The sequence below is a fragment of the Aspergillus alliaceus genome, assembly GCF_009176365.1.
Source record: "Aspergillus alliaceus strain CBS 536.65 unplaced genomic scaffold BDW43scaffold_8, whole genome shotgun sequence".
Taxonomy (NCBI): Eukaryota; Fungi; Ascomycota; class Eurotiomycetes; order Eurotiales; family Aspergillaceae; genus Aspergillus; species Aspergillus alliaceus.
This window is the reverse complement of record NW_022474691.1, coordinates 359,946-386,808: the sequence shown is the minus strand read 5'-3', so window position 1 is coordinate 386,808 and position 26,863 is coordinate 359,946. Positions and strand designations below refer to the sequence as shown.

The 26,863-nt window shown below is 48.0% G+C and overlaps 6 protein-coding genes across 6 annotated transcripts; 2 read left to right on the top strand and 4 right to left on the bottom strand.

Annotated features, from left to right (window-relative positions):
• Positions 1–167: 167 nt before the first annotated feature.
• BDW43DRAFT_240355 (uncharacterized protein) lies at positions 168–2,460 on the top strand. Its single transcript, XM_032039664.1, has 5 exons — positions 168–838; positions 924–1,225; positions 1,307–1,422; positions 1,473–2,179; positions 2,246–2,460. Exons 1-5 carry the CDS (start codon positions 313–315, stop codon positions 2,290–2,292), a joined length of 1,698 nt encoding a protein of 565 aa, XP_031903370.1. The 5' UTR covers positions 168–312; the 3' UTR covers positions 2,293–2,460.
• Position 2,461: 1 nt separating this feature from the next.
• BDW43DRAFT_267151 (uncharacterized protein) lies at positions 2,462–4,120 on the bottom strand. Its single transcript, XM_032040960.1, has 2 exons — positions 3,856–4,120; positions 2,462–3,793 (listed from the first exon to the last, which is right to left on the bottom strand). Exons 1-2 carry the CDS (start codon positions 4,078–4,080, stop codon positions 2,522–2,524), a joined length of 1,497 nt encoding a protein of 498 aa, XP_031903369.1. The 5' UTR covers positions 4,081–4,120; the 3' UTR covers positions 2,462–2,521.
• Positions 4,121–6,840: 2,720 nt separating this feature from the next.
• BDW43DRAFT_308207 (HET domain-containing protein) lies at positions 6,841–15,144 on the bottom strand (the record flags this gene model as incomplete). Its single annotated transcript, XM_032046435.1, has 8 exons — positions 6,841–7,111; positions 7,875–9,970; positions 10,025–10,321; positions 10,367–11,561; positions 11,798–12,436; positions 12,490–14,084; positions 14,140–14,914; positions 15,002–15,144. The coding sequence occupies 8 exons, from the start codon at positions 15,142–15,144 to the stop codon at positions 6,841–6,843; spliced, it is 7,011 nt and encodes a 2,336-aa protein (XP_031903368.1).
• Positions 15,145–17,581: 2,437 nt separating this feature from the next.
• BDW43DRAFT_267146 (esterase/lipase family protein) lies at positions 17,582–19,141 on the bottom strand. The gene is made up of 4 exons (XM_032040959.1): positions 18,995–19,141; positions 18,713–18,941; positions 18,314–18,382; positions 17,582–18,246 (listed from the first exon to the last, which is right to left on the bottom strand). The coding sequence occupies exons 1-4, from the start codon at positions 19,063–19,065 to the stop codon at positions 17,677–17,679; spliced, it is 939 nt and encodes a 312-aa protein (XP_031903367.1). The 5' UTR covers positions 19,066–19,141; the 3' UTR covers positions 17,582–17,676.
• A 740-nt stretch (positions 19,142–19,881) lies between these two features.
• On the top strand, positions 19,882–22,251 carry BDW43DRAFT_308205 (uncharacterized protein; the record flags this gene model as incomplete). The annotated part of the gene is made up of 1 exon (XM_032046434.1): positions 19,882–22,251. The coding sequence occupies one exon, from the start codon at positions 19,882–19,884 to the stop codon at positions 22,249–22,251; it is 2,370 nt and encodes a 789-aa protein (XP_031903366.1).
• A 1,452-nt stretch (positions 22,252–23,703) lies between these two features.
• On the bottom strand, positions 23,704–25,685 carry BDW43DRAFT_267145 (prolyl hydroxylase family protein). The gene is made up of 2 exons (XM_032040958.1): positions 25,373–25,685; positions 23,704–25,322 (listed from the first exon to the last, which is right to left on the bottom strand). Exons 1-2 carry the CDS (start codon positions 25,653–25,655, stop codon positions 24,151–24,153), a joined length of 1,455 nt encoding a protein of 484 aa, XP_031903365.1. The 5' UTR covers positions 25,656–25,685; the 3' UTR covers positions 23,704–24,150.
• Positions 25,686–26,863: the final 1,178 nt, after the last annotated feature.

The window sequence follows — 26,863 nt, the reverse complement described above, 5'->3', positions numbered from 1 at the left end:
TTTGGTATCTAGCTCTTGCATACGTTTGTCTGGTTGGAGGGGTTTTGTCAGTGCTCCATACCTCCCTAGCCGAGCCTTTGGGTCAATTGTTGTGATTGGTTTGGGCCTTCCTAGTGGCTTAATATAGCCCTACTCGACAGCGTCTTGCTAGTCTTGAAACGGAAAGTCCTCTCCTTATCGTTCGAAAGATCGGTCCTCATTCATATAATAGTACGACTGCGTATAACGGCCAGATGCTGTGTACTCATTATGTGATTGAGATTTTTTTATTGAGGAACCCAGGCTCACGGTTACACCACTATCACACACAACATGTCGTCTTCCCCAGAATCCTCATATGCCTCTTCACGATCGCCTCCTGAATCGGACGCTTCCTCTCTCACAGAGATATCATCTCAGACCACAAGCCTGCCTGATAGGACCGCGAGGCCTAACGAGAGCTCTAAGTCCACTTTTCTCTTTGTCGACTGCCAGGCAGACACAACGCGCAATTCAAGAGTCGGCAAGCAGAAGCAGGCATTTCTCCAGAAGAGATACCATGAAAAGCAGAAGCAGGCCTCTATCGATAGATTGAAGACTTCGAAGCCCTTGTCAAAAGCGCGCCTACAGCTCGCTCACACACTAGCAAGTGATGCTACGAACGCATTCTCTTTCAACACTCTATTGCGCAAGAACACGGAACACGAGGAGACAGAAAACCATAATGGCTCTTCCAAGCAGATCAGTAAGATAGCTGAGATGTGGTCTCTGAAGGCATATCTCAGCCAGGGCTATGTGGACCCGTTCTCTTCCTCGGCAGTGAATATGACGGACTCGATGAATTTGTATTTTCATCACTGTACGTCAGCCCGGGTTTTGTCCGCATCCGTTATCTTGACTGGGTTACAACCCTCATAAAGACCCTCCGCTGATGCAAAGTGCAGTTAGGATCCACACTATCGCATCATGCTATCCCCTTGATTCCACACGGATGAGTATCTGGTGGTGGCAGAGGGCGATCACTCAGCCAGCCCTGCTCCAGGCCCTTCTCTTCCTGACTGCAGGCCACCACGCAACTCTAGAATCCAACAACGGGGTCTCATCCACCGCCATTCAACGGTCAATTAAAGACTCGCTTCGCCTTCGAGGCGATACACTTAAGACCCTGAACCATATTCTTCAAGATCCCGTAAAGGCTGTCGCTGAGTCGACCACTCTTATCGTAGCTTCCCTTGTGGCAATTGAGGTGAGCCCACCTATTACCTAGCCTCACGATATAGCTCATCTCGAATTAACAGTGCTCATCTCACTAATCCTCTGTGTCTAGGCTGTTGATGCTAATGTCGAGGCTCTTCACGCCCACACGAAGGGACTCAAAAGGCTTATAGACTTGCTGGGTGGCCTGGATTCGTTAGACCACATGACCCTTTCCAAGATCTACCAGTACGGCCATTCCCCAGTTCACTGCACGTATACAAATTAACCACAAATAGGAGCGACGTCAAAAGCGCAGCTCTGAAAAACTCACGACCCACCTTCCCGATGTCCGCCAGATTCCGAAGTGAGATCCTGCAAGAGTCAATAGTCTTCCGGGCAAATGATAGTCTTCAAATCCCGGGAGACCTATCCTCACTCGGCAAGAACTTCTTTAACGCTCCCTGGTACTCGGAGCTCGCTCCTAGAATGAAGACCTTACTTCAGGTACTTCGACGACTAATCCTATACTTCGAAGCTGCACAACGTCAACCATCTATCGTGATGCCTACTGACAATGACCTCTTCCTTGTTTTTGAACATCAACTACTATCATTCAGCTACGCAGCGGAAGCCGATAATCTTCAGGAGCCTCTGCGCCTTTCGCTGCTGATTTACATTAATCTGCGGATCTGGCATTTCCAGACCTTCCCTTTCATGCAATACATGGTAGAGGCTTTGAGACAGAGTCTCGCTCCAAGGATGCCTTATTTCCAGAAGACAGCTCCGGACCTGCTGTTCTGGACTCTATTCATTGGTGGCATGGCTTCTCTGGGGTATAAGTGTCATCCCTGGTTTGTTGTCCGGTTAACGGACATGGCTCAACGTCTTGGGTTAGATGAATGGGTAAAGGCACGATCTTTACTGGCGGGCTTCTTTTACACGGATCAACCTGCGGAAAAGGAGTCTGATAATCTGTGGAATGAAGTTCTCTTGTCAGAGAGTTGTGAGTTGTCCCCCAATTATCATAGTATGGCTGACGTACATCTTGCTGACTGAGAATGACCACTAGATCGTTATATTGCGCCTAAGCCGACCTTGCATGTAGTCAGGGCATGAACGGACCTGTTAAAGGCCGGGAAGTTCACTCAAACATGAAGTATCGTAACGAGAAGATGCCATATAATCCTTTTACAGCGAATATAGGCTCATGAACTATGTATATCTTGAGAATTGCGCTATTGGTATCCTATCTTAACCCTCTTTATATTATCTTTTACACCCTCCAACCACCTATGCAGTCTATCCTACAAACGCTCTACAACATTTCTATATCCAAGTACAACATTCACTGCCCCTTTTTCCCACCCAAGACCCTCAACTCCTCGTCAATAACAAGCCACGCCTGTCTCTTCAAAGTCCATGCCAACCACCAATTTCCCTCCGCATCCTTCCCAATAATAGACCCCCCATTCCGCATAGAGATCCCATTCGTATGTCCATTCGGAATAACAAAACTCGGTCTCCCAAGCCCATTCACCCGTTCCGCAAGCGGAACCCCCGTCTTAACAACCGCCGCCGAAAAGTCCGCCTCAAAGAACCGGCCTCGATGCCAATTAGTACAGGCGATAAGGAGGGCACTGGACTCGCTAAAAAGCGGCGGATGGCCTGTCTTGGCTGCGTGAGCCCTCGATGCGCAGAGGAACGCCTCGATCTGCGGCTTTGTGCGCAGCTGGACGAGCGAGCGCCGGATGTGGGACGCTACAAAGCTGAGGGGTTGGTGGAGGATTTGGTGGGCGCGTAGGAAGGTGGTGGAGGGGATGACTGCATTGGCTACGAGGGCTGTTTTGAGGGAGGTGGGGTCGTCAAGTGCTGTTGCGCGGATGTCCATGACGTTCATTAGTGTTATTGGCCGGTCTGGGGAGGGGTTTATCCCCTTGACTAGGGCTCGGGTCCACCATGCAAGGAGGGAGTCGCTTTCGCTGAGGAAGGTGGGTGGGTCTTGTGAGTTTTGCTCGTTGAGTTCGTGGAGGGCTTGGGTTCTCAGTTCATCGATGATGTGGCCTGGGATGCAGAGTAGGCGGAATTCCTCGCGCCAGTTCCAAAGTAGGTCGAGGATGTACCAGAAAGCGAAGATGATCAGGCCAAGGGGTTTGAGCATGAGGTTGTAGTTGATGTACTGTTCTGCTGGGGTTCTCTCGCTCAGCTGCTCCATTGGAGCCTCGTCGATGCCCTGGAAAATCGGGACATCGACTTCGCGGCCATCGAGGACGGCGGTCCATGCCTTTAGGAAGGTGGCGATGCCCATCGCGTCCGTGAGCGTGTGTAGGAAGGTGATTGTTAGTAGGGTCGCGTTGTCGAACGACGCGACGTGGATCGCGAGCTGCGGTCTATCCGAGTAAAGCCAGTCCTCTATCTGCTTGGGACAGTCAGGTCCCAGACACACAGGTGCTATGTCTTCCGGACAGCCGACCAACGCAGGTTGCACTGTAGCTTTGGGGAACTGGGCACCTAGGTGGTGGTCATTGATTCCCAAGGCATGCTGAGCGACCGTATAATCAAACCCGGGCCGCTTTTCATCATAATGTGCTGGGATATGATATTCCAGCTTGCCGCCATCCTGATGGGAGTTAGACGCGTTCTGCATACCGGACAACACAATTCAAGGAATGGGCAACATACATTCAGTCGTAGACGCGCCCCTAATTTACGCCAGCCTTTAATCTGAAAGAGCCGGTTCAGCGCCCGACGAAGGGCCTCCGTATCGAGCACATCGTCAAATCGAGAGGTCAGATGTATGCATAACGCGCGAGCGTGTGGCTGGTCGTCCGTGAATGACACAGGAACGACTGTGTCTGTGGGTACTTTCTCCGGGCGAGGCCCGTTTTTCTTCATAAAGAGACCCATTTGAAGCAGGTGCAATATTTGTTACTTTTGGGGGGGGTCAAATGGGTACAAGGCTGTGTTCGCTGATCCACGACGTTTTTTTGCTTATTCTTTTTGCTTACTCTGCGGTTATGGTCTTCCGTACTTTAGCTCATGTAAGCACGAAGAGCCTCTTTAATCTAATGGGTACACTAATTTTTAATGGTATCTCAGGGGAAAGCATTGCAATTGAGGAATATTTGGAAACAATATGGTCGGGTCGTAACTGCGTTGGTTGTTGACGGCGCATGGAACGTCGTGGCTATATATAGTGTATGGTGGCGTAGGGCTTACACTTTCGCAAGAGCCATGTAATACTAATGTCTCGATTTTTGGAGACAGAAACAAGACGCTGCAAAGTTGGCTCAAGTAACTGAACCTTAATTATAGCGTAATTAAAGGTTGCTTGAAGGAATAGCTCTTTTGACATATAAGCCTATCTGTTATACAGGCGTTGGGTCTATGAGTGTAGTACACAGTGAAGAGACCAAGTTCTGGACATTTAACTGAAGCAAAAGCCCAGTATTCATATCTTTATAGATACTCTCTCCGGGAACGGTTACGCGTTTCTTCCTTTCAATTTCCTCGGCCTACATCGCATGTCTAGCCTTCTAGAGAGGCTTTAGCTCGAAGCTATACAGCCTTCCATCTGAAGTAGTTGGCAAGCCTGACCGCACCATGGTTACCTGCTTCTCCAGTGTGGTGGAGGGTATTCGAAACAGGTCTCAGGTGTTTGCTTTGTTGTCAGAATAGGTGTGTTACAGCCTGTAGCTTAGCAGCATCAGAATGTTGCATGAACTTTGGGCGAACAAAGCATTCGCTATCGAACCGTGATTCCCCCAAACCCTCTGGGTTTGCAGAAGATAGAACCAGAAATCGCTCATCTCTAATTCCAATGATTGCTACGCATCGATTGTTCAACGTGTGGGCCTATATTTGGAATGATTTTGAGAATCTGGGAGTTTTTATCCTCGTCCTTACGCATCAGACATGCACGGACGGTCGTACATGGTATAATTGTGCAGCGAAATCCATTTACTTCTCTAATACTTTAAAAATGTGGTAAGCAGTGCCCCACAGCTATACATTTGTGAGCGTAGTATAGATATACCTCTCTCATATCTTAGCCTCTCATGCGAGTGAAAGACAAAGCGTGTCTAGGGGCACAACTATGAGGGCCGTTGAGAAGCAGCGCCAAAAATCGTTGTATCATCTGGTGCGAGCAGAAGTGATGCTTGTCACGCTACTTGGTATTGGTATTGGTATATGATCTTGTGTAAATCGATTGAGAGTTGAACTTCGCCACATTCACCCCCTTAGCCGTCTACGTATTCATGATATTATATGTCATTATAGGGGCGCTACAATGAGACATTCTGAATATGACGACCGATGCTCTCCCAACAAATTGAGACCTTGGGCCATTGTGCCACCATTGCTGAAAAGGGTCTGCAAAAGCCCTGGTTTCTAGGCAAGCCAAAGCCCACCCTTCATCCTGGTAGATAGGTAGATGGAGACGGCAGCTATCCTACCCATAATCGCATACGTGCCTAGGTCAGTGTGGCCTTATTTTGACATGAAATAAACAGAATAAGGTGATAGTAGACTACAGGTGCAGGCCGGGGAGGCCAGTGGGGAAACGTTAGCTCCACCACGGCTTTCGCATTCTAATATACCTTGCATATATTGCATCTGAGAAGAGATACACTTCACCACATTACCTCTTCTCAGGGACCCCCCGGGCATGGTTTCATCCAACTGTTGCTGGGGCTTGGTCTGCACCGCGGGATACTTAGCCAGAAAGTAAAGGACCGATGCCAGCATAGTCACCGTAGTGTCGCTGTCATCAGTAATCTCGCTACGGACACAGCCTGATAGTCTGACTCACCTGCCCACCAGAAATCACACTGCGGGAATCCTCATGAAGGGCGCACAAAGACGGCGATACCGATTCATCTTTCTCAATATATGCCTTCAGCATCCATGACGCCATATCATTCGGGGTTTCGTTCGGATCCCGGGCCTATCCAGAGTGTCTGTAAGGCCGCAGTATTAGCCTATTTTATTTTTTATTCAAGTCACACTAAAGTTATCTTACCTCGCGCTTTCAATCGCCCTCATCACTGCACCACGCAAAAAACGCAGCGAAACCAGATGCAGCGCCAGGAATTCTACAAAAAATATTCAAAACCCAGAGCATCGCCCAAAATATCAAGCACAGCCATACGCAAAATACCAAGCAACGCCATACGCCCATGAATCCCCTTGATCGCAGGAAGTTCGACATCAGTTATCAGATTATTAAACTCTCTACTAAACCACACATCTCCCATAATGTCGACGGTCAGAAACATAGACCACGCGGTTCTGTCAATAGGACAAGCGAGATTGGATTCAATATGCGAGGCCAACCGGTCTACCTTAAATTTGATGCGTGGCACATAAATCCCAAGTATTGCAGTATTCTCTGTCCGTCAATCCCCGTTCTGTTCGCGAGCTAGTTTAAAATATGTACCTACCTTTTATACCAAGACCGAGACCTCATGCCTTTTTGTCGCTTCCGGTGGTCATCAAAGTCACGGGTTTGGTGAATGGAACAATACTTCGAGGTCGCGCTAACCTGTGCGTACCACGTTGATTTGCGGTGCGGAATTTGGACTGAGGACGGAAGATGAGAGGAACGGCTGATTTTCACACGATACACAGTTCTCAAGTTCCTAGGGTAACAACCAGTATCTCCCCTTAGAGGCTCTTGCGCAAAGATAGCGACACGCCGGTACGGATGAAGTCGTCGTATTGGGTATGGAGCTTTTTAATCTTCACGTTGTATTGCAGGGTTCTCCAGGCAATATAGGCATCATGCAAGCTGGTTACGCTCACCAAGGGTGGGCCTGGAAAGCGACGAAGACGGTGGAAAAACAAGCAATAGATGACGATGCTGGTGGCTAGGCTGAAATTCAATGCGCGTGTGGCCCGGTCGACATGGCTGAGAGAACTCAACGGTGAGAGGTCGCTGCAGGTTAATAGTATGGTGTTAGCGGCAACAAGTGCTCAGATATACCAGGCTAGCAGATGGTATAGATAATCTTCAACAGGGAAAACTAGTACGGAAGACCATCAAATGTAAATGTGCCCCGAACAAGGCGACCGAAACTACGGGGCTTTGGAAGCTATCCATCATGGTGAAATCCACTGAGGTGCGCTGTGGGAAAGGGGATGAAAAGTGCAGCAGAGTCAAACTACGAAGGGACAACTCAGCTGCCAATCTAAGCGTGCATGAAAAGGACGTGGTTCCCCATTGGCTATAGAGCTTCTTAGCTGCACCGAGATAGGTGGGTTGACAGGGTTGTATGTAACATATAGGAGGGATCACAAATTGCCACATCTTATGATTTTCCTAGATATCAGGGGCCCTAGACCTACTGTCTATTAGCCTGTAGGTTAATCTAATAAGGATATTAGCTAACCATACGATATAGAAACCAGGATTCGACAATTACACAACCTTACCGAATTTATATATCCTTGTTCAAATAGTAGAAGGCGTAAAAGAGTTATAATAGTGACCTGACTGTGCATGGAGACGGGTTTGATGGTGGGTCATACATGTAGGGAAGAAAATATCACCAGCAACCAGGCATACCAAGTCAAAGATGCTTTCTTTATAAATGTCATAGGACCTCCAAGACGAGTATTTGATTCAATGTGGCAGTGGAACTCCCTTACCAACAAGGCTCTCTGGGGTAATAGCGGACGATCATGCCAGACTAATGAACCTTGTCTCAATATCATCGAACGAGCAAATTTCACCATGCATTATACCATGGATGTAGGATTCTCCCAAATGGTAATAATGGCTTGTACCCTTTTGGGCCTGCAGGACAAATGGGACCGCGCTTCCGTGGAGAACAACGACCAGATCATCAACTTGTGCAGTCCCAGGGACAATACCAACATAGCCACGCTTGGTGATGCAAATTCTAGGATCGACAAATCTATCGACGAATTCCTGGGCCGTAAATATATAAGACCACATAAGGCGACGTAGCTCTTGCGGACGGAAAAGGAATTGCTTCATTTTAGCCATAGCTCGAATAGAGCTAAATTCTGTCTGCCAGTCGGTCGTCTCATCACCGAGTTGGATATACTCCCTCAATGCTTGATAGGACTTTCCAAAGTCGACCTCATTCCAGCTCCCGTATGGGGGGTCGCTCGCATCGCCAATTGGTATTCTCCAGGCAAGATCCCTTGGGTTCTCTCCAGTTGGGTAGCTCGGGAGGGATTCGATGTAGCTGAAGAGTATCTTCAAAAAGTTTATGGTCCCCGGATATCCGGAAGCAGCTCTACCAACAGAGGCAATCCGATCCACTATACATGCTTTAGAGACCAAGATAGTCTCATTTGTTGGACTCAATTCTAAGTCACACCAGAGATGCGAACCAGCACAGAATCGGCCCTGCATGCTTCTCCACGTGGTTATAGTCCTCGGGACCGTAGTAGTGACCCAGTTTGGCACCCATGACGCGAATAATGACCCTGGCCACGAATGGGACAAGCCGGCCTGGTAAAGAAGCTCCATTCCTTTGCCCCTGCAGACAAAAACACCTGCGTATCGGTGAACAACATCCTCCAGCGAAGACTCGTAGTCAGGGTTGAAGCCTGGGTCATCTCCATCGTAGGCTAGACCTAGAAAGGCAAATAGCTTATCGCGGACTTCTGTAGCCTGAGTGTGGTCAAAATCTTTCAGCAGCGATAGCAGATCTTGTTGAGTATTGCGTCTCGGCTCCTGGACATCATGGTAGGCGCGCCTCAGCTTTCCAAGACTGAGTACAGGAGTAACACTCCGAGATATGTGCTTCATGGTAGCAGCACTTGACTTTTCCGCTTCTTGTGCGCACACAAGCGCAGGGGTGTAGATCGCCTCCCAATCTAACCGGTTATCGCCGCACATCATGATTACTTTTGAACCAAGGACAAGCTCCTGCACAATCCAGACCCGCCGAAACCAATCACGAGAAAAGAAGCTATGTATAGCATCCCATACTTCACTCTCCGCGGGTGGAAGTACTGGGCCGGTCGACTCAGGCGATAATTTGTCATCCCGTTGCATTTTCATCAGCCATGTGATGGCTAGTTCACTATCATCCGCTGCATCCCCTAGCCAAGCATATACATGCTCTGCCAATCTGTAAACATTCCCCATGAGACGTACTTGATAAGCTCTTTCCTGGAGGTTTTCCTGGTCAATGCAAATTGCATCTGCCCACAAGTAAACCGGGTCGTTTGTATGCCGCAAGCGTTTCAAAACGGCATATAAAGGAGCAGTTATGCGGAGATCTACTTGGCTTTCCTTGATTCTCAACATGAATGGCTTGAACTTGCTTCCCCATACGTATGATACGGCCGAAAAAGACTTCAAACCAAGTGAGTCAGCCATTACAGGCTCTAGATCCCCGACAAGCTCTTCATGATTTTCCCCAGGATATAGTCTGAGCAACCGTACAGATCCTTCTTGTAACGCAGCATAGGGGTATCTCAGCTCCTCATTCGCGAGTTCACTTCGCGCCCTCACCCCCCTGTCGGGGTTGATCAAAGATGACATAAATGTTGCTAGCTTGTGTGACATTGAGCGAGCGTAAGGCTTTCCGGAAAGCCGAAGGTCTTCGAATGACAGATCCGGTATGCATCTCCTTATTTCGGCAATGAATGAACTATTCTCAGCCTGCAATTTCATATAGCCAGACGCATATATATCCCAGGGATCCACAAAAAAGGACGCGCTTGGGATTATTGCCATGTCGTATACCCTCACAAGAATGGCCCTTGGGCGAGTCAAGGCTTCATACCCTTCCCGAATGCTCAACCTACGTATCTATGCGGCAACATATGTCAGTTCCATAATCATGCAGACGGAAAGTGGCATTACCAGGTCCAGTTCACTGATGCTCATAGCAAATGGGGACTCCTGACCACCTGTAGTGATCTTAACCAGGATATAATATTCTAAAGGATCATAATTGGGCTTCCATGTCATTCCAGACTGGATAAGAAGGTCTTTCATTGCAGCACTAGCCTTGCCAGACCTGTTACTCAACAAGAAGGGGGTGATTGGTCTCCTATTCTGGATAAAGGGGGCGTAACCGGCTTTTCGGCGGTAATAGCTTGTCCAGTGAACATCTGGGTTGTATTCTGCTCCAAGGTATCGTTCAAGTAGTCTGGAGACCTAGGGACGTTAATGACTAGCGTTAGATGATGGATGGATGCATACATAAAGTTCCCCGAGGTATTCAACATGTTCGTCCGTCCTATATGTCGGCTGCACTGCTGCAAACACCGTGCAGTCCCCTGTTGCGGAGATTTGCACCCGTCCAGGAAGCATCGCCCCTCTTCGTTGTTTGCTAGGAAATTCTTCATGAGGCAGCTGTCGACGATTTGAGACGAAGATCAAACGAGGCGTACCCATGACCCTGCCACGTTCAAATGGTTTCAAATCCGATAAGTCCGGCGCATTACTGTCCTCCATTATCTGTCTAGGTCGTTCCTCGCGTTGGCTAATGTAATCCTTCATCTCCGGCACTTCATCAAGGGCAACGTAATTTGGTCGCTTTCGTGAGATATCTTCGTGGGAGGCCTTAGATTGCTTCATAGAAGGAGAGGAATCATCGCCACCATGTTGCAACCTTGACGGTTGAGTTGACTCAGCCTTGGAGGTTAGGGGATTGTCACTTTTTGTCATACTTGAATTTCCCGGGTGCTCATTCAACTCGACGTGCAATCCCTGGCTGTTAAATTTCGTACTTCTCGTACTAAGGTCGGATGGTTCTATATCATGCTCGATCGCATCCTGCTGCTCCTCTTCCTCCTGTTTTGCTTTTTTTTCTCCTTCCTCCTCTTCTACTTCTTCGTTTTCTTCATCTTCTTCTCCCTCCTCCTCCTCTTCCTGATCATCAACTCCCTCTTGTCGGCTTTCGTCTCCAGCAACCCAGACTTCGCGCGCCATCTTGTCAAATTTGCCGTACGTGATCCCATTGGATCGAGTCACCTGCGCTGTATGGCCCCTAGCCCTTTTCTGTGTGGGATTGGTATTTCGCACTCTTGGAACCCCCCGGCGGTCAAGAGCCTGTTCAATATCGCTTAAATTATCCTGGCTCAGAATAAAGTATACGAGGCCGGCTTGTTTCGGAATTCCACAAAAAGTAGCTATTTGTTCCGAAAGCTCCAATGGAAGGCAGGATGGGTTAGCTGCCTTTAACAGCCATACCCTCAGTTGCTTCTCGTCTGCAGAAGGCATGATTGCTGATTGAAGGCCATCGTCATAAACATGACCCTCGTAGATATCCTCGGACGAACGGAGCGTGGACTTGATCCACCATTTAATCAGGACCTTATCTGCAAGGCTGACTTCTATATTTTTCAACTGATCTATTATCTGGGCACGGCTGAATATTGACTCCGGTGTGAGCCTGAGGCAAAGGGCATATTAGTATTTGAAACACCGTGTGAAATAGGCATAGACGGGGTATCAAAGAGGGACGTCAGCACATAATGCAGGGATCCAGCAGAAATACACAGGAATCGACAACCACAACCATGAACAAAAAAGCAGAGTGAGGGAAGCCGGTGCATATCAAGGGATAATGACGCGATCTCGCAAAAAAGCATGACGCTAATCGTTGCAGCTCTGGGGGCATGTGCATACCGGTCCAAGAACTTGTATTTTGAACGAAAGTCATCCGTGAGCCTCGAGTCTATCTCCTCTCCATGAACAATCGGCGTTCCCTTTGCTATTTTCGAAATATATCGCTCCTTTAGACCCAGCACGTCGCACAGAAATGGAATACGTTTTAGATCGTCAACGCCCACCGCGAGTAAACTTACAACCCCCCTAAAGCTGCTGCGTAAGTGGGGAAGATCAGCAACATACCATTCGGAGTCTGGCGTAGCCCTTGAGAGATCATCAAATCCCCTTGTCGAATCGCTACCCTCGTCCAGAGGGAATACCCGGCACTGGAGAAGGTCGCCTATTGACGTCAGGGTTTGGAAGAGGTTGTTCTTTATAGCCTCCTCAATCTCGAACAACAGGTCGATTATCCTTCGAAGCGCGGTTGACATTGTGACTGTTGTCAATTCCGATACAAGTGTGTCAACATCCGCATCTCTGATTTTTAGCTGCTCCTTGAACAAGGCTCCATGGTATGGATAGATTGCATCAAGTTTGTGGAAGCTTTCAAGACAATTGGGCCCACTCCACACGCACTCAGTCATCGAAACCCAACGACAAGCCGTTCTGGTACTCCCCTCCGGGACATAAATGCATCTTTTGACCTGGAATAGCTTTCTATACTAGGTGAGTGTCTGACCTCCTACCCTTGAGGTTGTTATGTTACCTACTTCACGCCATCTGAGTCATTCTGGAAATTAGCCTCGATCTTCCTATACAACCAGGAAACCAATTCAATCGAAACTTGGTGATCTTGGATACTATCCAAAACTTTCAGATAGGTGCTGATATTATCTCCGACAGTCACGCCGAAGTTCCTTAGGATGTCCCATCTGCTATCACGCGGGTCGGGAATATCAAGGAACGGTTGACGGAATTGGAGGATCTCCTCCAGAAGGTCATGAGGCAGAGAATATCCCGTTGAGGTTTGCTCCAGGGCATAAAGATTACCACCATGGCATGTCACCTGAATTAAACCCATCTCTTTCCGCAATAATGGGTGTACCTTTCCATCCACCTCCTTTGGCGAGGAGAAGTCTCGATAATAAGCGGTCCAATTGTCGCGCAAAAGTACTAAAAGCTTCCATGAACCATGAATTTGTAAGATATGGTAGAACTCGGCTGAAAGCCTCGCAGCCTCATCCTTCGCATTTAGAACAAGCCGCGGAAGGCTGTGTAGGCCAAGCTGGTCCTGTAGCCAAGTGTTCCATTGACCTTTCTCCTCACTAGTTAACCTCTTCTCGTAGCCTCTATGCACGAAGAAAGACTCCTTATGCTTTTTGAGGTACCGAGAGGCATAGTATGGCCCATTCATGTGAATATAAACTTCCCAAGACGGAAGAAGTGTACCTACCGTGGTAAGTATCGGAAGTTGGATTTGATCAAGCGGCATTTCCCATTGAGTCCTAAACAGAAAGATGGTTTGAGAGATCAATTCACTCTGCTTTGTTGACGATGTAAGCCATGACTGGGAGAGCTTCGCAATCACCATTCGTTGTATATCAGAGATCGAAAATGGCTTCACCCCAAGGCCCCGATACAGATGCTCACGATACCCATCCCTTTGGGCGTCTGGGTGTGCCTCAAATACCTCGATGCCTTCTGGGACTGAGTAGGCCCCCCTCTCTCCAGGGAAGAATATCGTGCCTGATGATGCGGAAACCCAATTCCTATTAGTCAGCAAAATAAGAGGGAGCTCAACCAGCTGTGCTTTGTGGGTGCTCATCAAAGGACACAGAAGCTTGGCAATGATGAGGTGCCAAGGGTCCTCTGGCTCTGGCATAAAGCCTCTACAGCACAGACTTTCTCGGAGATCCTGCAGAAACACATCGTTCGTTAGGCCCCTCACGCCGATATTCTCCAGGTATTCCCAATCAGAGTGAGAATATTTGCACGACAGGTACTTTGAGATCGTCTTTGCGCTCCGGGTCAACGGTGTGCCTTTCTCGCCACAGAAGCTCCCAGGGACATAGTACAGGTTGCATGGGGCTGAAAATGGACCGTTTTCGTCTTCTGATTCGAGAACTGGGCTTAAAACCAGCCTCGCCATCAGCTTAATGCGAAACCCGTCAAACAAATCACCGCCCCAAAAGCGGTTGTCGGGGAGATATCGCGGCCAGGTATAGCGCAACGGCGAGAGATTGAAGTGATGTATGTCGTCGAGCAATGCATCTACCATCGCGTCGCACAATGCACGGTTCCACCGAGAAGACTTGTCAATATCGCCGCGGTTCGCAATTAACAGGAAGTCCGCCTGGACGAGAAACTGTTCTTGAATTAGCCCCCATACTCCCGGCAGACACGGGCGAGCTCCAGGTTACCTTGAAACCGTAGTCTCGGATGGGTAGGTACGCATAGACGGATTGAGGTTCGATGCGTGCCATGTAGTCCTCAGTGATTGGGAACGCGAAACGTAGGTCCGATTCAGTTATATCGCCACGCTTTGGATCGGTAGGAAGATCCGTCACCGTATGTTTCCGGACTATGTACATGCTAGACGTCCCATCCTGGCGCAAATTTGTGATGTGTTCTCCCTTTATTGTCATGTCTGAGCGTTCAAGGGAGCTACTCCAGGTGGTCCCATCTAGGCTAGTCACCGACAACCAGATAGTCCGTAGTCTTCTCAAGAACATCAGAATTTTCGAGCTCATAGACTTCATGGCGTCTATTAGGTCTTTTTCTTCATCGTCGCTCCGTAGATGCAACATGATAGAGGTATACCCACGCTGAGGCTCAGCGGGAAACTCCTCCCATTTTGGGGTTACCATGCCCAATCTCTTGGTTTTGTCAAATTTGAAGGAGTAGGGACCCGAGTTTACATGAACCACGTCGGCGATTTTGAAGACAGATTTGAAGCCGATGCCCTTCTCTCCAGTCTGGGTAGCGGGGTCTACCTTCGTGCTCTTTGTGACTCGGGTAATAGCTTCAACGTCCTTTACCCTGAAGCCTAGTTCATTGTAGTCGATGCGCAGACGACCGTTCCCGTACGTGATATTCATCGTCGGGCTTGATGCGCTATCGTAATAGCAATCATCGGCATTCTGTATCATCTCAAGAAGAAAGTGAGAGGACTCTTCATAGAGCCCCTCGGCCAGGCTGCCGGTCAGTTTAGTCAGCTACTTCGTCCAGCTTCAAGCCAAACAAAGACAAAAATGAGGGCACAATCGGGGATATGACGCTTACATGGACACGGCGGCTTCAAGGTCCTCATGGTTTATATTCCATTCGTGAGAATATTCATCATTCTCTATATGTAATCCTCGCCGTTTGCGAATTTGGTTAATATGGGCCTTGGCTTCCTCGCGCGATTTCGGCGGTTTGTCCATGGCGCCCAAGGTACGTCAGTCCATCAGCTAGATGTGCTCAAGGGTAAAATACCACAATGGATAGAGAATTAACAATTCTTCTTCCGCCGCGAAGTGAATGCGGAGTTAGCCTTTAATATCACCACATCACCTCTTCATGATTTGTCAGGTCATCAAAAGGGCGACTTAGGTGCAAATCAGCCTGCCACACTAAACCGAGCTGACCCCAATATGCACATCCGACCTATGTGATCTGTGCGTTTGCTCTTAGGGGGATAATCATATTTTGCTGTCAGCTGATTTCATTGAAAGCATACCTTGAGATTTATGGACAAATCATTTAAATTAATCCTTCGAGAAATAATTCATAGGCATATAGCCACAGACGCATAGATCTCAAGCAGCGATGAGAGAGAAACCCGCGTCAAGCTCGGGCGGAATATTCTCGCGACAGGCTCATCTACATTTCGCAATGGCAAGCTGAGAATATTTCTCGGTTAATCCCCAGGCTTATAGCATCTATTGGCCTTAGGACTACCAGTCAGAACAACCTGATGACTTGGCGAACTCATTTGGCGTACTAAAAGCTGACCTGCTTTGAGGCTAGTAGTTATAAGGTCCTTTGCTCAATGCCGGTCGCGGCAGAGATGCCACGTCAGCAACACATCTGATCCAGTAAAAACAAAGCATAGAAATGAGGGGCATTTTATTATCGAAGGAAACAAAGTATGGTGCTCATAACTATGGCCATTCATAGGTCATGGACCAGAATGACATCTGCCCGTGCATTGCTTAGGTCTGAAGATGTACGCAAAGGTCACGGCTCGCTATCCACTGGACGATTTGATTAGTCAATGGTTGTGATCCTAACCAAATCGAGGGCTTTTCATGGAGTACTAAGTCGGCAGTCGTTAATCTTTATTTTTGGTAGTCCAGCTTGAGGGAACCATTCGCACATGGGATACCAGTAGGTGCGGCCTATTGAGTTTGTTAATTAACTGATCAATAATGAGTTAACACGGGTCTGCTTGCCTTAACGACTCGGCCCTCTTACTTTCAGACGCGTACAGCAAGAAGTGATTAAATCTCCTGTGCTATGTTATTCCACTGCGTTGTGTTGATCATACTTCGCGGAAAGCGGGCAAGGATATATATACTCGTCATTTGCCAACCTCCGTAACTGAAAGGTCTGGAACATTCAGAATGTCAGAACTGATGTAATTACTAAATAGTCATTCTATTAGATCACTGAATCATGATTCCAATATCCGTATAGCTGCTTTACCTGGCATTTTAAGAATGGGTCGGTTAGGGTACTGCCACTCGGGGCGCTGCCTTTAGGGATTCGTAAAATGTAGGTTATATCTATTCTCTCTCCAACAAACCAAACGAGCAAGCACTGCGTAATGATCGATCCCGGGGAAATGTCTTCTATGGGTGAAATCACGGATTTACGTTGGATAATGTCAATTTGGGTGTCGTGCTCTCCCTTCAATACACCTAGTCGTTCTGGCTCCAGCGTCTTGATATCATGAGATTCCAGTCCAACAATCGCTACCTTGTCCATCCGATTTGGGGGAAATGGTTGCACCCCGTCAGTTTTCTACGTATACTCAAGGTCTCCAGGCGAAAAGCCATTCATACATCCGTGAAGCCATTGCTTTCTAACAGAGTAGCGTCTTCTTCAAGGACTGGGTTAAAGGCACCGGTGACTAGCCCGCACCCTGCGCTACGCAAGAAGGAGGAGATAATTGATACCTGTTGGAGGCGGTGGGAAGGTTTGATAGGAAGTGAGTCCAGATGCAGGATAACCAGCCGTACTCGTATGGGAGAGGACAGTCCCGCGCGATGGAACAAAGAGATCACAGCACAGCGCGTCCCGATCAAAGTGGCTGGGAAAGGCTACTCTCCAGGCTGGGCCTAGAGAAGCTGAAGCAAAGCATGCCTTGGAGAGCAAGGTCATCGTCGCAAACGATTGTTTGCCCCATGCCGTGCCATCATACTTGAAAGCCAAAATCCACGAATACGCTTGAGTTTGAGGATCTGCTGCAAAGCTTCCCTTAAAACCTCCTGGAGAAAGGCAATATGCACTTATGATCTAGTTGGGTAACAAATGCGATAATCTCTGTAACGCAATCTTCGGTGCGAGCAAATGTTATGTCAATATTCCAAGTTAGCAGTACCAGATTGGATGAATTTCCAAGTCTTCCGTAAAAGCTACGGCAGCATCCCCTTCCTCTGCACTTGCAGTGTATACATTCATCGTATGTTCAGAGCCCTCAACAAGCTCTCAATCGCAACCGAGGGAGGAGATTTTTTTAGTTTCCTATGCGTTGCGAGCCAGTGACTGCTTACCCATAACCTAACCCTTCGCCGAAATTGCAATTTCAATTAAAAAAGAGTAGTGTTTAAATATACATCGTATCCGAAAAAAAAAAAGCCCAATAACCAAGTAAATCGAGACGTACATATCAGGGCCCTTTAGCGGACAGTTCCTGTACAGTAGACTTTAGCTGGTAGAATCTTCCCAACCCTTACCACATACTACATAATTTAAATATTCCTTAATAATTCCATAGCCTCATGTCTCCGTCTTCCTTCAAGCATCTCCGCCTCCACCTTCAACCTCCCCTGAATGACCATCGGTGCCGCCTGACTATACCGCTTTAATGCAGCAAGGACAGTCTTAAAGCCAGGGGCGCTCGCATTCTGGAATTTGCACATTCCCCGATGGTCGGCGGGAATAGCACATTTGTCAACGCCGTCAATTGTGGGCACCGCGCTCTCAACATTTACAATGTAATCCTCCGTATAAGCGAGGCGTGTACGCAATTGCTCCCACAGGAAGAACATGCAATAGCGAGACATAAGTGGAAGAAACTCATCGGTGATGTTTTGTAATGTCTCAGAGCCCTCCTTGAGAGCCTGTAGTAGGCTCGTTTCAAAGAGAGCAGCTCTTCTCGGCACAACAAGTGATGCAAGCTTTTGTGCAGCGTCAAGAGTACCAGCCTTACTGGACCCAGAATGAGGTGTGCCGAAAAAAATAATTCCGTAGGTGCAGGTGTAGATCGACTGTAAACGGGCATTTTTGTGGGAGGTCTGACGAGAGGAGAACGCCAAAGCCTTGCAAGGAGCGCGACGGTTAGAGTTACCAGTGTCTGATAAAGAACTTCGGTAGCTTAATACTAACCTTTTTCACTATAATTCCACCCAATGAATGACACACAAATATGATAGGCCTCTCGGCGGCGCTCTCAAACTTTCGGATATGAATTAGCTCGTAAGTTATATACTCTTTTCTAACCGCCGAAGATATGTGTATGCTAGAGGGAATCATGAGGCTGTGAACGTCTCGCTATCAAGACATCCTAGCAACCATTATCCACGAGCTGAACAGATTCCTTTACTGGCGGAATGAACCTAATGACCATAGCAGTATCTGAATTCAATTCAAACGTTGCACTTGAGCGGCTCTGCTCTCTAGGATTTCTTTGCGTAGCTGCCAGCTCGTGGGCATAATCACTGAATTGGGGGGAAGGGAAGGGGGGTTCTCATCGTATTTAGACTCAAATGGGGAGGAGGGATTTACTTCTCTGTCCGATTGCAGTTCCTCAATGAGTGTCTGGGCATGCTGCAGAATCCGGTCCGAGCTTGTCGATCTGCCCATCAGAGAGTTAACATTTGCATTATAGCCCCAGGTTAGGACCCGGGCGTTGTTTATATATGTCGGCAGGAGGTCCCTTAACCAGCAGACGTTGCTACTTTCATGAGTCCACGTTTTGATGGCATCACCGTTCAAGCCATGGATTGCGACAATGCTAGAGGCGAAGTACTTAGCATTTTCATGCCATAATGACAATGGAATACCAACTCGATATCCACCAGTCCAGCAGGCCGGTGTAATTCAACGATACCAATTGGCTGAGGCCCTCGTGGTGTCATGTTGAATACAGAGAGTTATGTGTTTGTTGGCAGAGCAAGTGTTCCCGGTGAATTATTTGCTGGGGCAAGATCAGCGCTTGGACGACAGGTGATTAAATAGACAATCTTACGCCCCCCCCCCCTCTGGACCGCCATTCTCTAACTGGGGAGCGTCTGGATTTGTGAACGAATAAATGAATCAGGCAGTGCAGCGCTTTCTGAGCGTTGCTGATTGGTGATACCCCGGACTCAGAAGGCATTTGGCTCTTGGCAACAGAGGGTTGTACCATTTTGAGTTTGTGGCATCGTGCTGTGTAGGTTAATGGTTGGGCTTGGATGAACCATTAATCCCCAAAAATGGCTCACTTGGCATGGTATTCTTTGAATTTCTTTTTGTCCAGTAGCACCTTTGATAATAAAACCGTTATCAAGGCCGCAGGATCCGAGGGATGAAACCTTGGCCGCTGCCTGCTAAAATTCGTCTTTGTTCGTATATCTGGCGGCCGTAAGGGCAAATTTCGAGTCAATGAAGTTTACTAAAGTGATTCGACGTGCCTCGGTATTCAATTTGCAATATTAGAGTCCTCGAGACACAACCGGTTCAATTTATCACCTGGTTCACTTCCTACAGTAAATTCATCTAGCGATAAGCTAAAGATGGACACAAAGAGCATCAGGCCTAAAGAGCTCCGATAGCAACTAACAAATATTTCCTAGTTTCTTAATGGAGCTACCTTTTTTAAGTATACATTCAAAGAATTACCGTCGGTAAAGAATCCTAAATCATGATCGACCATATCACAAAAGAGGGACTATGATGAGGCAACCAGTCCACAAATGCCACCCAAAAACTACCGTCCGAAGATCACCTTGCAGCCGTCTCCTAATGATAGCACTAAAGTCATCTTTTGCCTCTCCAGCCCGGAGCATGCGGAACAGGCCTTTTCTAACCTTGCTCGCTTTGGCCGAATGGAAGAAAGGTTTGAGTCTGGCATGTACTGGTTATCCAAGCAGGAGATGCCCTGGTTGCTGGTTATCGACAATGCAGATGATGCAGAATTTGACTATGCTAGGTACTTCCCTTCCGGCGGGAAAGGAAGTATCCTGGTCACAAGCCGAAATCCCGAGTGTAAAGTACATGCGACGATCGGGTTCGAGGAATTCAAAAGCTTGGAAGAAGACGATGCGATCACCTTGCTTTTGAGGGCAGCGCTTGTCGAAAGCGTCCAGGAGAGGAAGACTAGGGATACCGCCCGTCCTATTGTCAAGACTCTTGGCTGCCTTCCCCTCGCTCTAATACAAGCCGGTGCATCGATCCGCCAGAATATTTGTTCTTTAGAAGATTACCTGGACGTCTTCAAGTCATACAAGAAAAGAATCTTCTCGAACAAGTTGCATCAGGGCAGAGGGCCTTACGAGCATACAGTCTTTACGACGTTCGAGGTATCGTTTAATAAGATCAAGGGCCTGGAGACAGCCGAGTCTATTGATGCGATTGAGATTCTCCATGTAATGGCATTTTTACATTTTGATCATGTGCCTGAGTCGATCTTTGAGAAGGCATGGGATAGTTTACAGCGCGAGGCGAATACCAAAGGTGCCGGTTCCTTGGTTGACAAAATTGTCCAGGTGCTTGGTGAATTTGTGGCTATTTCAAGCGGATATGAAGGGTGGTTCACTCCCCTAACAGAAGGAAGGCTTCCACGGATCCTTAACCAAACGGGGAGGAAGTGGGATAAACTCCGCTTCCGCAATGCCATTCTTATACTGAGGTCGTATTCTTTGGTCTTTGGCAACCTGACGGGTGACGGCTACTCGATGCATCCAATGGTACATTTTTGGGCTCGTGAGCGTCTGCAGCCGAGAGCACAGAAGTTGTGGGCTGGCATTGCGTCTCGCATTTTAGCAGCATCCATCACGTCCAGAAGCGAAGAATCAGAGGTGGTTTATCGAAGGTTACTGGTGCCACATATTGACTCTTGCTTGAAGAGTGAGCCTCGTGACTCCCGTCGAGGTCTTGAGTTTGATCACGCCAGCCTGGGACAGTTTGCCAGGTTTGCTTCTGTGTACGCGGAGGCTGGTCGTTGGGTGGACGCTTCTGGTATCCAGGAGCAGATACTTCAATATCAAACCACAACCCTCGGCCAGAACAGCGTTGAGGCTCTCGATGCTATGGCGGAGCTAGCCCAAAGCTATTGGAACTCGAGTCAAATGGCTAGAGCCCTTGAGATACAAACAAGTCTTCTAGACCTGGTGACCAAAAGGCTAGGGCCCTATGACCCAAAGACTCTGTTAGCAATGGACAATCTAGGACGTACATGTTGGCTATGTGGTATGACATCTAAAGCCGACGAGATGGGGAAACGAGCCCTGGAAGGCCTTGCCAAGATTGTGGGACCAGATCACCCTTACACGTTGAGTGCAATGCACAATTACGGTCGGGTTCGCATGCACCTTGGTAACTTCAAGGAAGCACAGATACTCCAGGTTCAGGCCTGGAAAGGGAGGATGCGATTGTTTAGTGACACAGACCTGGACACCTTGGAGACAATGCAGGATTTGGGGATGAGCTGCCTCGCACTCGGAGAGATTGATGAGGCAGAAAGACTGGTTTCCCATGTCCTAGATGCCAGAAAGCGTATTCTTGGCCAGGAACATGCTCATACCCTGTGGTCTATAAACGATCTTTCTAAAGTTTATTGTGCTCAAGGTTATTCAAAAGATGCCGTTGCGCTCCTCGTTCCGACTCTAGAAGTGGCCATTCGAACGTTGGGACAGTTTCATATTGGTACCTTCATGACCATCTTCAATCTTGCGCACGCGCATCGCCTGTCGGGGCAGGTCGAAGAGGCAGAAAGTTTCCTCACCGAATTGATAAGTGCAGAAACCAAAGCTTTAGGTCCGACGCACCCAGATATATCCTCAGCGAAGTTGGAGCTTGCTCAGGTTTGGAGACAAAAAGGCGGTTGGTCTCAGGCTGAAAGGCTGTCGCACGAGGTGTTCGAGACGAGGAGCAAAATGTTTGGTCAAAATAACTTTCGAACCATCCAAGCAAGGGAGCAACTATATGCCATATATCAAGCGTCTGGCAGGCCGGAGGACGCAGCATTACTTAGAAAAGCTCTCGTCGAGGATACGCCCGATAATACACTCCAAGCCGACAAAGAGCAGATTAAAAGGCAACCAAGTCGATCCTCTACCATGTAAAAGTCGCCTGGTCTAATAAGGGTCAAAACCTAATTAGATGACTATATCAGCGAATACCCTCACATAACGAGGCTGTCAGCGGATCGTGTCTCACAAAGGCTACTTGGCAGTTCTCCCACATACCCAGAATAGCCCAAACGTCCCTTCACTAACAAAGCTTGTATCCTGGGGTTTGCAGACCTCTCAGGTGCCCTCACCTGTGCCTCAGCGATTTTATCGAGGTTCGCCGCTAAACCATGCACCCTACCTGAAAAAGGCTTGGGAGGTCCCGTGGCTGTGCCTTAACGGGGTTCTCAGCCCAGACCTTTCCACGACGCTTCCGACCGACTTGCACAACCTTCTGCTATATTATTTATGTCCTCTCCTGGCGCTCAATGCCATTTCAACGTATCCTAGATACCCGTCTCGTCTTCTTGTTGGTTAGGACATATATCATTATTCTTCCTGACTTATTTCATCCCTCCTGTCTTACTTGTTTAAGGTCCATGGAAGATACCCCAAAGGACTTTGTCAACGGATCTTTCGAAAATATATACCCTGTGACTATTCTGGAACCATTCCTGATAGTAGTCGTGGCTACTAGGGGTCTACAGAGTCTAATTCTAATACAACCCACAGGAATTTCTGGGAATATGACAGGTTCGTAGCCTATTGAAGGCTCATGGAGAATCAGGTCATTGGGAAAAGAGCTAAAATCAGCTTCCCACCTTGGGAAATAGGGTACAGTTAAGCAACGAAAGGGCCCTCAGCAGTGGCAGCATGACCGGTAAGTATCAGAAACCAGAATCAGCGCAGGCCGTGGTGTTAAAGCCAGTCAGCTGCACCCAGGACGCAAGACCGTAAACAGTTAGAACAACCCGCAAAACAGACTCAATGTAGCCGTTTTAGGCCGCCAGCTGACTATGTCCTCGTTAAATAGAGTATCAGCTCGCAGAGAATTGCAGGCAGTGCCGGTGTATATGGAACCTTTAAAAATTGTGATGCACATGGACTAGCCATTTTTTCATATAATCAGAGAGAGGACTATTGACTTATATATCAGGCTGGTGAACAAAATTGTTCCATTCGACCCGCCCTGCCTCAGTTATTGGTGTCAAGCCATTATTTCCTAGTATGGAAATTTGTATACTTGGTAAATGTTAGGAGAATATAAGTAATTGAAAATTTATAAGTCTGATAGGCTCCTTTTTTTATCATTGATTAGAGAATTCGAGCAATAGAGAGAAGGGGATATCTTGAGCATGAATGGTATCCCATCTTATAACTTACCTCTGCACCCATGTTGGATACACCAAGCTTTTTTAATATAGATAAAATTAGCATATACATTGAACAGATGGCTACCTCAGCATGCACTAGGACAAACTGGGAATAGACTGTATGAACTGCTAAAGCAGCGACTCTCAGCGCAATTGTTGGTCCAAACGCCACACACAACCGTGTATTTTCCGTCGTCATTAAAGAGTTACTCCACATAGGTGGTTTGAGTATACATGACCAGACAGGAAGCCCACCCCTCCGCATACTATGGCCGTATGTACTCTTTCTGACAAAGTAGTCAACGGATGGGGGAACATGATAACAGCCCAAATCTTATACATGTCAAAGCATCAATCTACTACTGTATATCAACGGCGACCACGTTTTTCCTTGCTTAGTATTAAAATAAGGATCCAATTTGGGTCCATACTTACCTAGGGTAACACCTTGAATAGTACAATAGTTAAAAATGCAAAGGAAAATATATAATACCTGCTATCTGTTCTCAGGCTATATATATATATAATATACCCTATAACCAATTTATCTCATGGTCTTTTTAATACAACCCATTAAATAACTCCAACACGCCCATTTGATGTTGAAAAATTAAATTCAACATAATTCGTATCGTGATCATCACTCTTCGTAAGGCTTAACGTCATACTCGATATCACTTCTGACAATATATTTCGCGCCCTTCCTTACCCCAGTCCCTTCATGCAGCAATGCCCCGTTCGACTCTCCATGCGGGAACATCGCAACGGCGCCCATCACAGGTCGCACAGGGTACGCATTAAGAGTTCCCTCCCGCGCAGCGGGTAGAAAGAAGGTCGTCTCTCCGCCCTCAAATTCGTCGTTCAGGTACAGTAAGAAGGTGTACATGGAGCTCTGCTTCTTGTCTTCAGGCGAGGAGTCGTACACATATGTATCGTCGGGGAGGATGCCGGACGGCGGCCAGGCTCCGTCAATGTGGCACCGGTACTCGGCGCCGGGGACGTATCGATACACACGGAAGCGCCGATTGATGCCGCGGGCGAGGCGGCCGTTGATCGAGGGCGGTACGTAAGGAGAGATTCGCGCCCAGAGCATGTCATGGAATGTGGTGTCGACGACCCAGTAGAAGTTGTGGGCCAGGATGCTCATGTCGCCATCTTCACGGAGGGGTGCGTCGGGTAAGAAATTCACGGATTCACCAGCTGCGATGATTGCCCTGCACTCGGCAGCGGAGAGGACATTCGTGGCGAGGCCGAGGCCTGGCACAGCCGGGTGTGGGTGGTATGTTATGGAGGGGCCGACGGGAGCTAGCGGGACGGCGTTGGGGGTAGTGGTGTAGAGGATGGCGGGGTGGTGGTTCGGAGGCTTGCGGAGTGGGCCGGGGGTTGTTTCGATGATACGGAGGGCCGAGGAGGACTGAGGCGCCTCGGCCAGGATCGATTTGTCAAGGACGGAAGCGTACACTGGAAGTGGTGGGGTCGACGGGCGGAGATCCCAGATGGACTGGAAGGCGATGGGAGAGGTTGAGTCGACTGCATTTGGGTTGGTGTCGATCGGGGTGCTGACGCGCAGGACGGCATCGAGGACGCTGAGGAGTTGCATGTCCTTTGCGCTGCGATCAAGAGGGACATGGTCGCTTGCTCCGGGCTGTGTCGAGAGGCCGCTGACAACGTCTAGATCTCGCACCCAGCGACACAAGGCTCCGATCTTGGGTTGTTCGCCCCTGATTCTCATCTCGGCAAGCAAGACCTTGGCATCGATGTATTTCTCGTCGACCAGAGCACCGGTTATTCGTGCTGTCAGGTTAGCGCCCTCTATCGATCGGTTAGTTGCAGGCTGGCAATGAGGCAACGATACAGCGTACCAGCAGTGTTGACGCCCGTAGTGCAGGCTTGACGGAAATCATAGACTGCGCCTCGGAGATCCTTGCATGCCTTCGACTTAGTCAAATTGGGATATTGTGCGAGAGTCGTGAGCGTCTCAATGGTGATGTCGAGCTCATCGTCTGAGATGAGTGTTTTGAGATTCTTGGGCTCGAGGGTTGCGCCATCAGGAGGCGGCGTCAGGGTAGATGTGGCCTTTGGAAGTTTTTGTGGGAGGTCAACTTGCGCGCTGCGCTTGCGCTTGGCAGCTTTGGACTTCGCCATGGCTATCTGACCCGTTGATGGTTGATTGCCTGATCGGTGCTAAAGTGTTAAAAAGGCATGGGCAGGCAGATATCTACATATTGCCAGGTCGTACCGCCCACTATTTTCATACGGACAATCAATATTACATAATCCACAGATCCTTTGTTAGTTAACCCACTAGGCTTAAATAGGCTGGTGGGGACTAATTAGCCTAATTAGCCCTTAAACAGAGTCTTTAGGGGGGTATGAATTGCATAAGATTGGCTGCTGAGCACTACGTGTTACTCCGAGGTAGTTACCTATATACAAGGCGCGACTAATCAGTAAATGACTAAGTCCTGATTGTTAGGCTATGGTATACCTATATCCCCATTCTCAAACCATTGCAGAGCGCGGGGCTGACGAAATAGATGTCGTGGGCTGGATTGCAGGCTATTCTATTGACATCGAACCCGAAGATAGCGGCCATTCTCATATTGCAGGCATAGTAGTAGAGGATGAATAACGAGTTAAGAGGATCAAAGGTCAAGCCTCAGTGGAGAAAGTTTGTCTTTTGACAAATCGAGTCGTAAACCAGCTCCTAGCGCTAGAGTGGATCCCTTCTCGATGCTTCGTATCGAGTATGATTCGGCCCAACTGAACCAACTATGCAGACAAAAGTTCCTTTTTAAGTTCTGCCTTAAAGAACATTAATTACATTTTGAACCATCTAGAAGGTCTGTTACTTACTATGTACGATATTGCTACAAGTTAGTTTTACTGGAATTAAGTTCCATTCAATTATGCTTGAAAGTAGGCCACCTCAAATGCGAGCGTAACCTTTGGTAGTATTGGAAATGCGGGATTCCGTATTACCTAGTAATCTACCGCTGAATTCTAATGAGTGCAAATGATCAATTGATGAGGTCCAATCCCTGATCTTAGTGGTAAAATGAGCGATATATATAGGCTTTGAGATGATCACTAAATCATGCGGTATCGTAACAATACAGGATGATACGGGATGATGATATATGATGATCATGGCCTAAAGTAGTAATCGCGGCGCTATTCTAAATAGAGTAGGGTGGTGGCTGATAGTGGAGCTTTAGCGGTAATTTCGGTTGACAGGTAGACAAATAAATTCCTTCAACCCTGGCTTATCGCCGAAACAAAGCATGTAGTAAGGTTATCGCCGATGGGCTAGTATACTAGTATGTGTTCTCCCGAATTGGTAATTTGTCTGA

Coding starts and splice junctions, on each gene's coding strand:
- BDW43DRAFT_267146 (XM_032040959.1), bottom strand. CDS start 19,065: ATGACACCACGAGGGCCTCAGCCAATTGGTATCGTTGAATTACACCGG. Junction 18,942..18,994: donor GCTGGACTGGTGGATATCGA/GTTGGTATTCCA, acceptor CTTCGCCTCTAG/CATTGTCGCAATCCATGGCT. Junction 18,247..18,313: donor GTGGAATTATAGTGAAAAAG/GTTAGTATTAAG, acceptor GCTCCTTGCAAG/GCTTTGGCGTTCTCCTCTCG.
- BDW43DRAFT_240355 (XM_032039664.1), top strand. CDS start 313: ATGTCGTCTTCCCCAGAATCCTCATATGCCTCTTCACGATCGCCTCCT. Junction 1,226..1,306: donor CTTCCCTTGTGGCAATTGAG/GTGAGCCCACCT, acceptor CTCTGTGTCTAG/GCTGTTGATGCTAATGTCGA. Junction 2,180..2,245: donor AGTTCTCTTGTCAGAGAGTT/GTGAGTTGTCCC, acceptor AATGACCACTAG/ATCGTTATATTGCGCCTAAG.
- BDW43DRAFT_267145 (XM_032040958.1), bottom strand. CDS start 25,655: ATGGCGAAGTCCAAAGCTGCCAAGCGCAAGCGCAGCGCGCAAGTTGAC. Junction 25,323..25,372: donor TACGGGCGTCAACACTGCTG/GTACGCTGTATC, acceptor ACCGATCGATAG/AGGGCGCTAACCTGACAGCA.
- BDW43DRAFT_267151 (XM_032040960.1), bottom strand. CDS start 4,080: ATGGGTCTCTTTATGAAGAAAAACGGGCCTCGCCCGGAGAAAGTACCC. Junction 3,794..3,855: donor GGGCGCGTCTACGACTGAAT/GTATGTTGCCCA, acceptor AACTCCCATCAG/GATGGCGGCAAGCTGGAATA.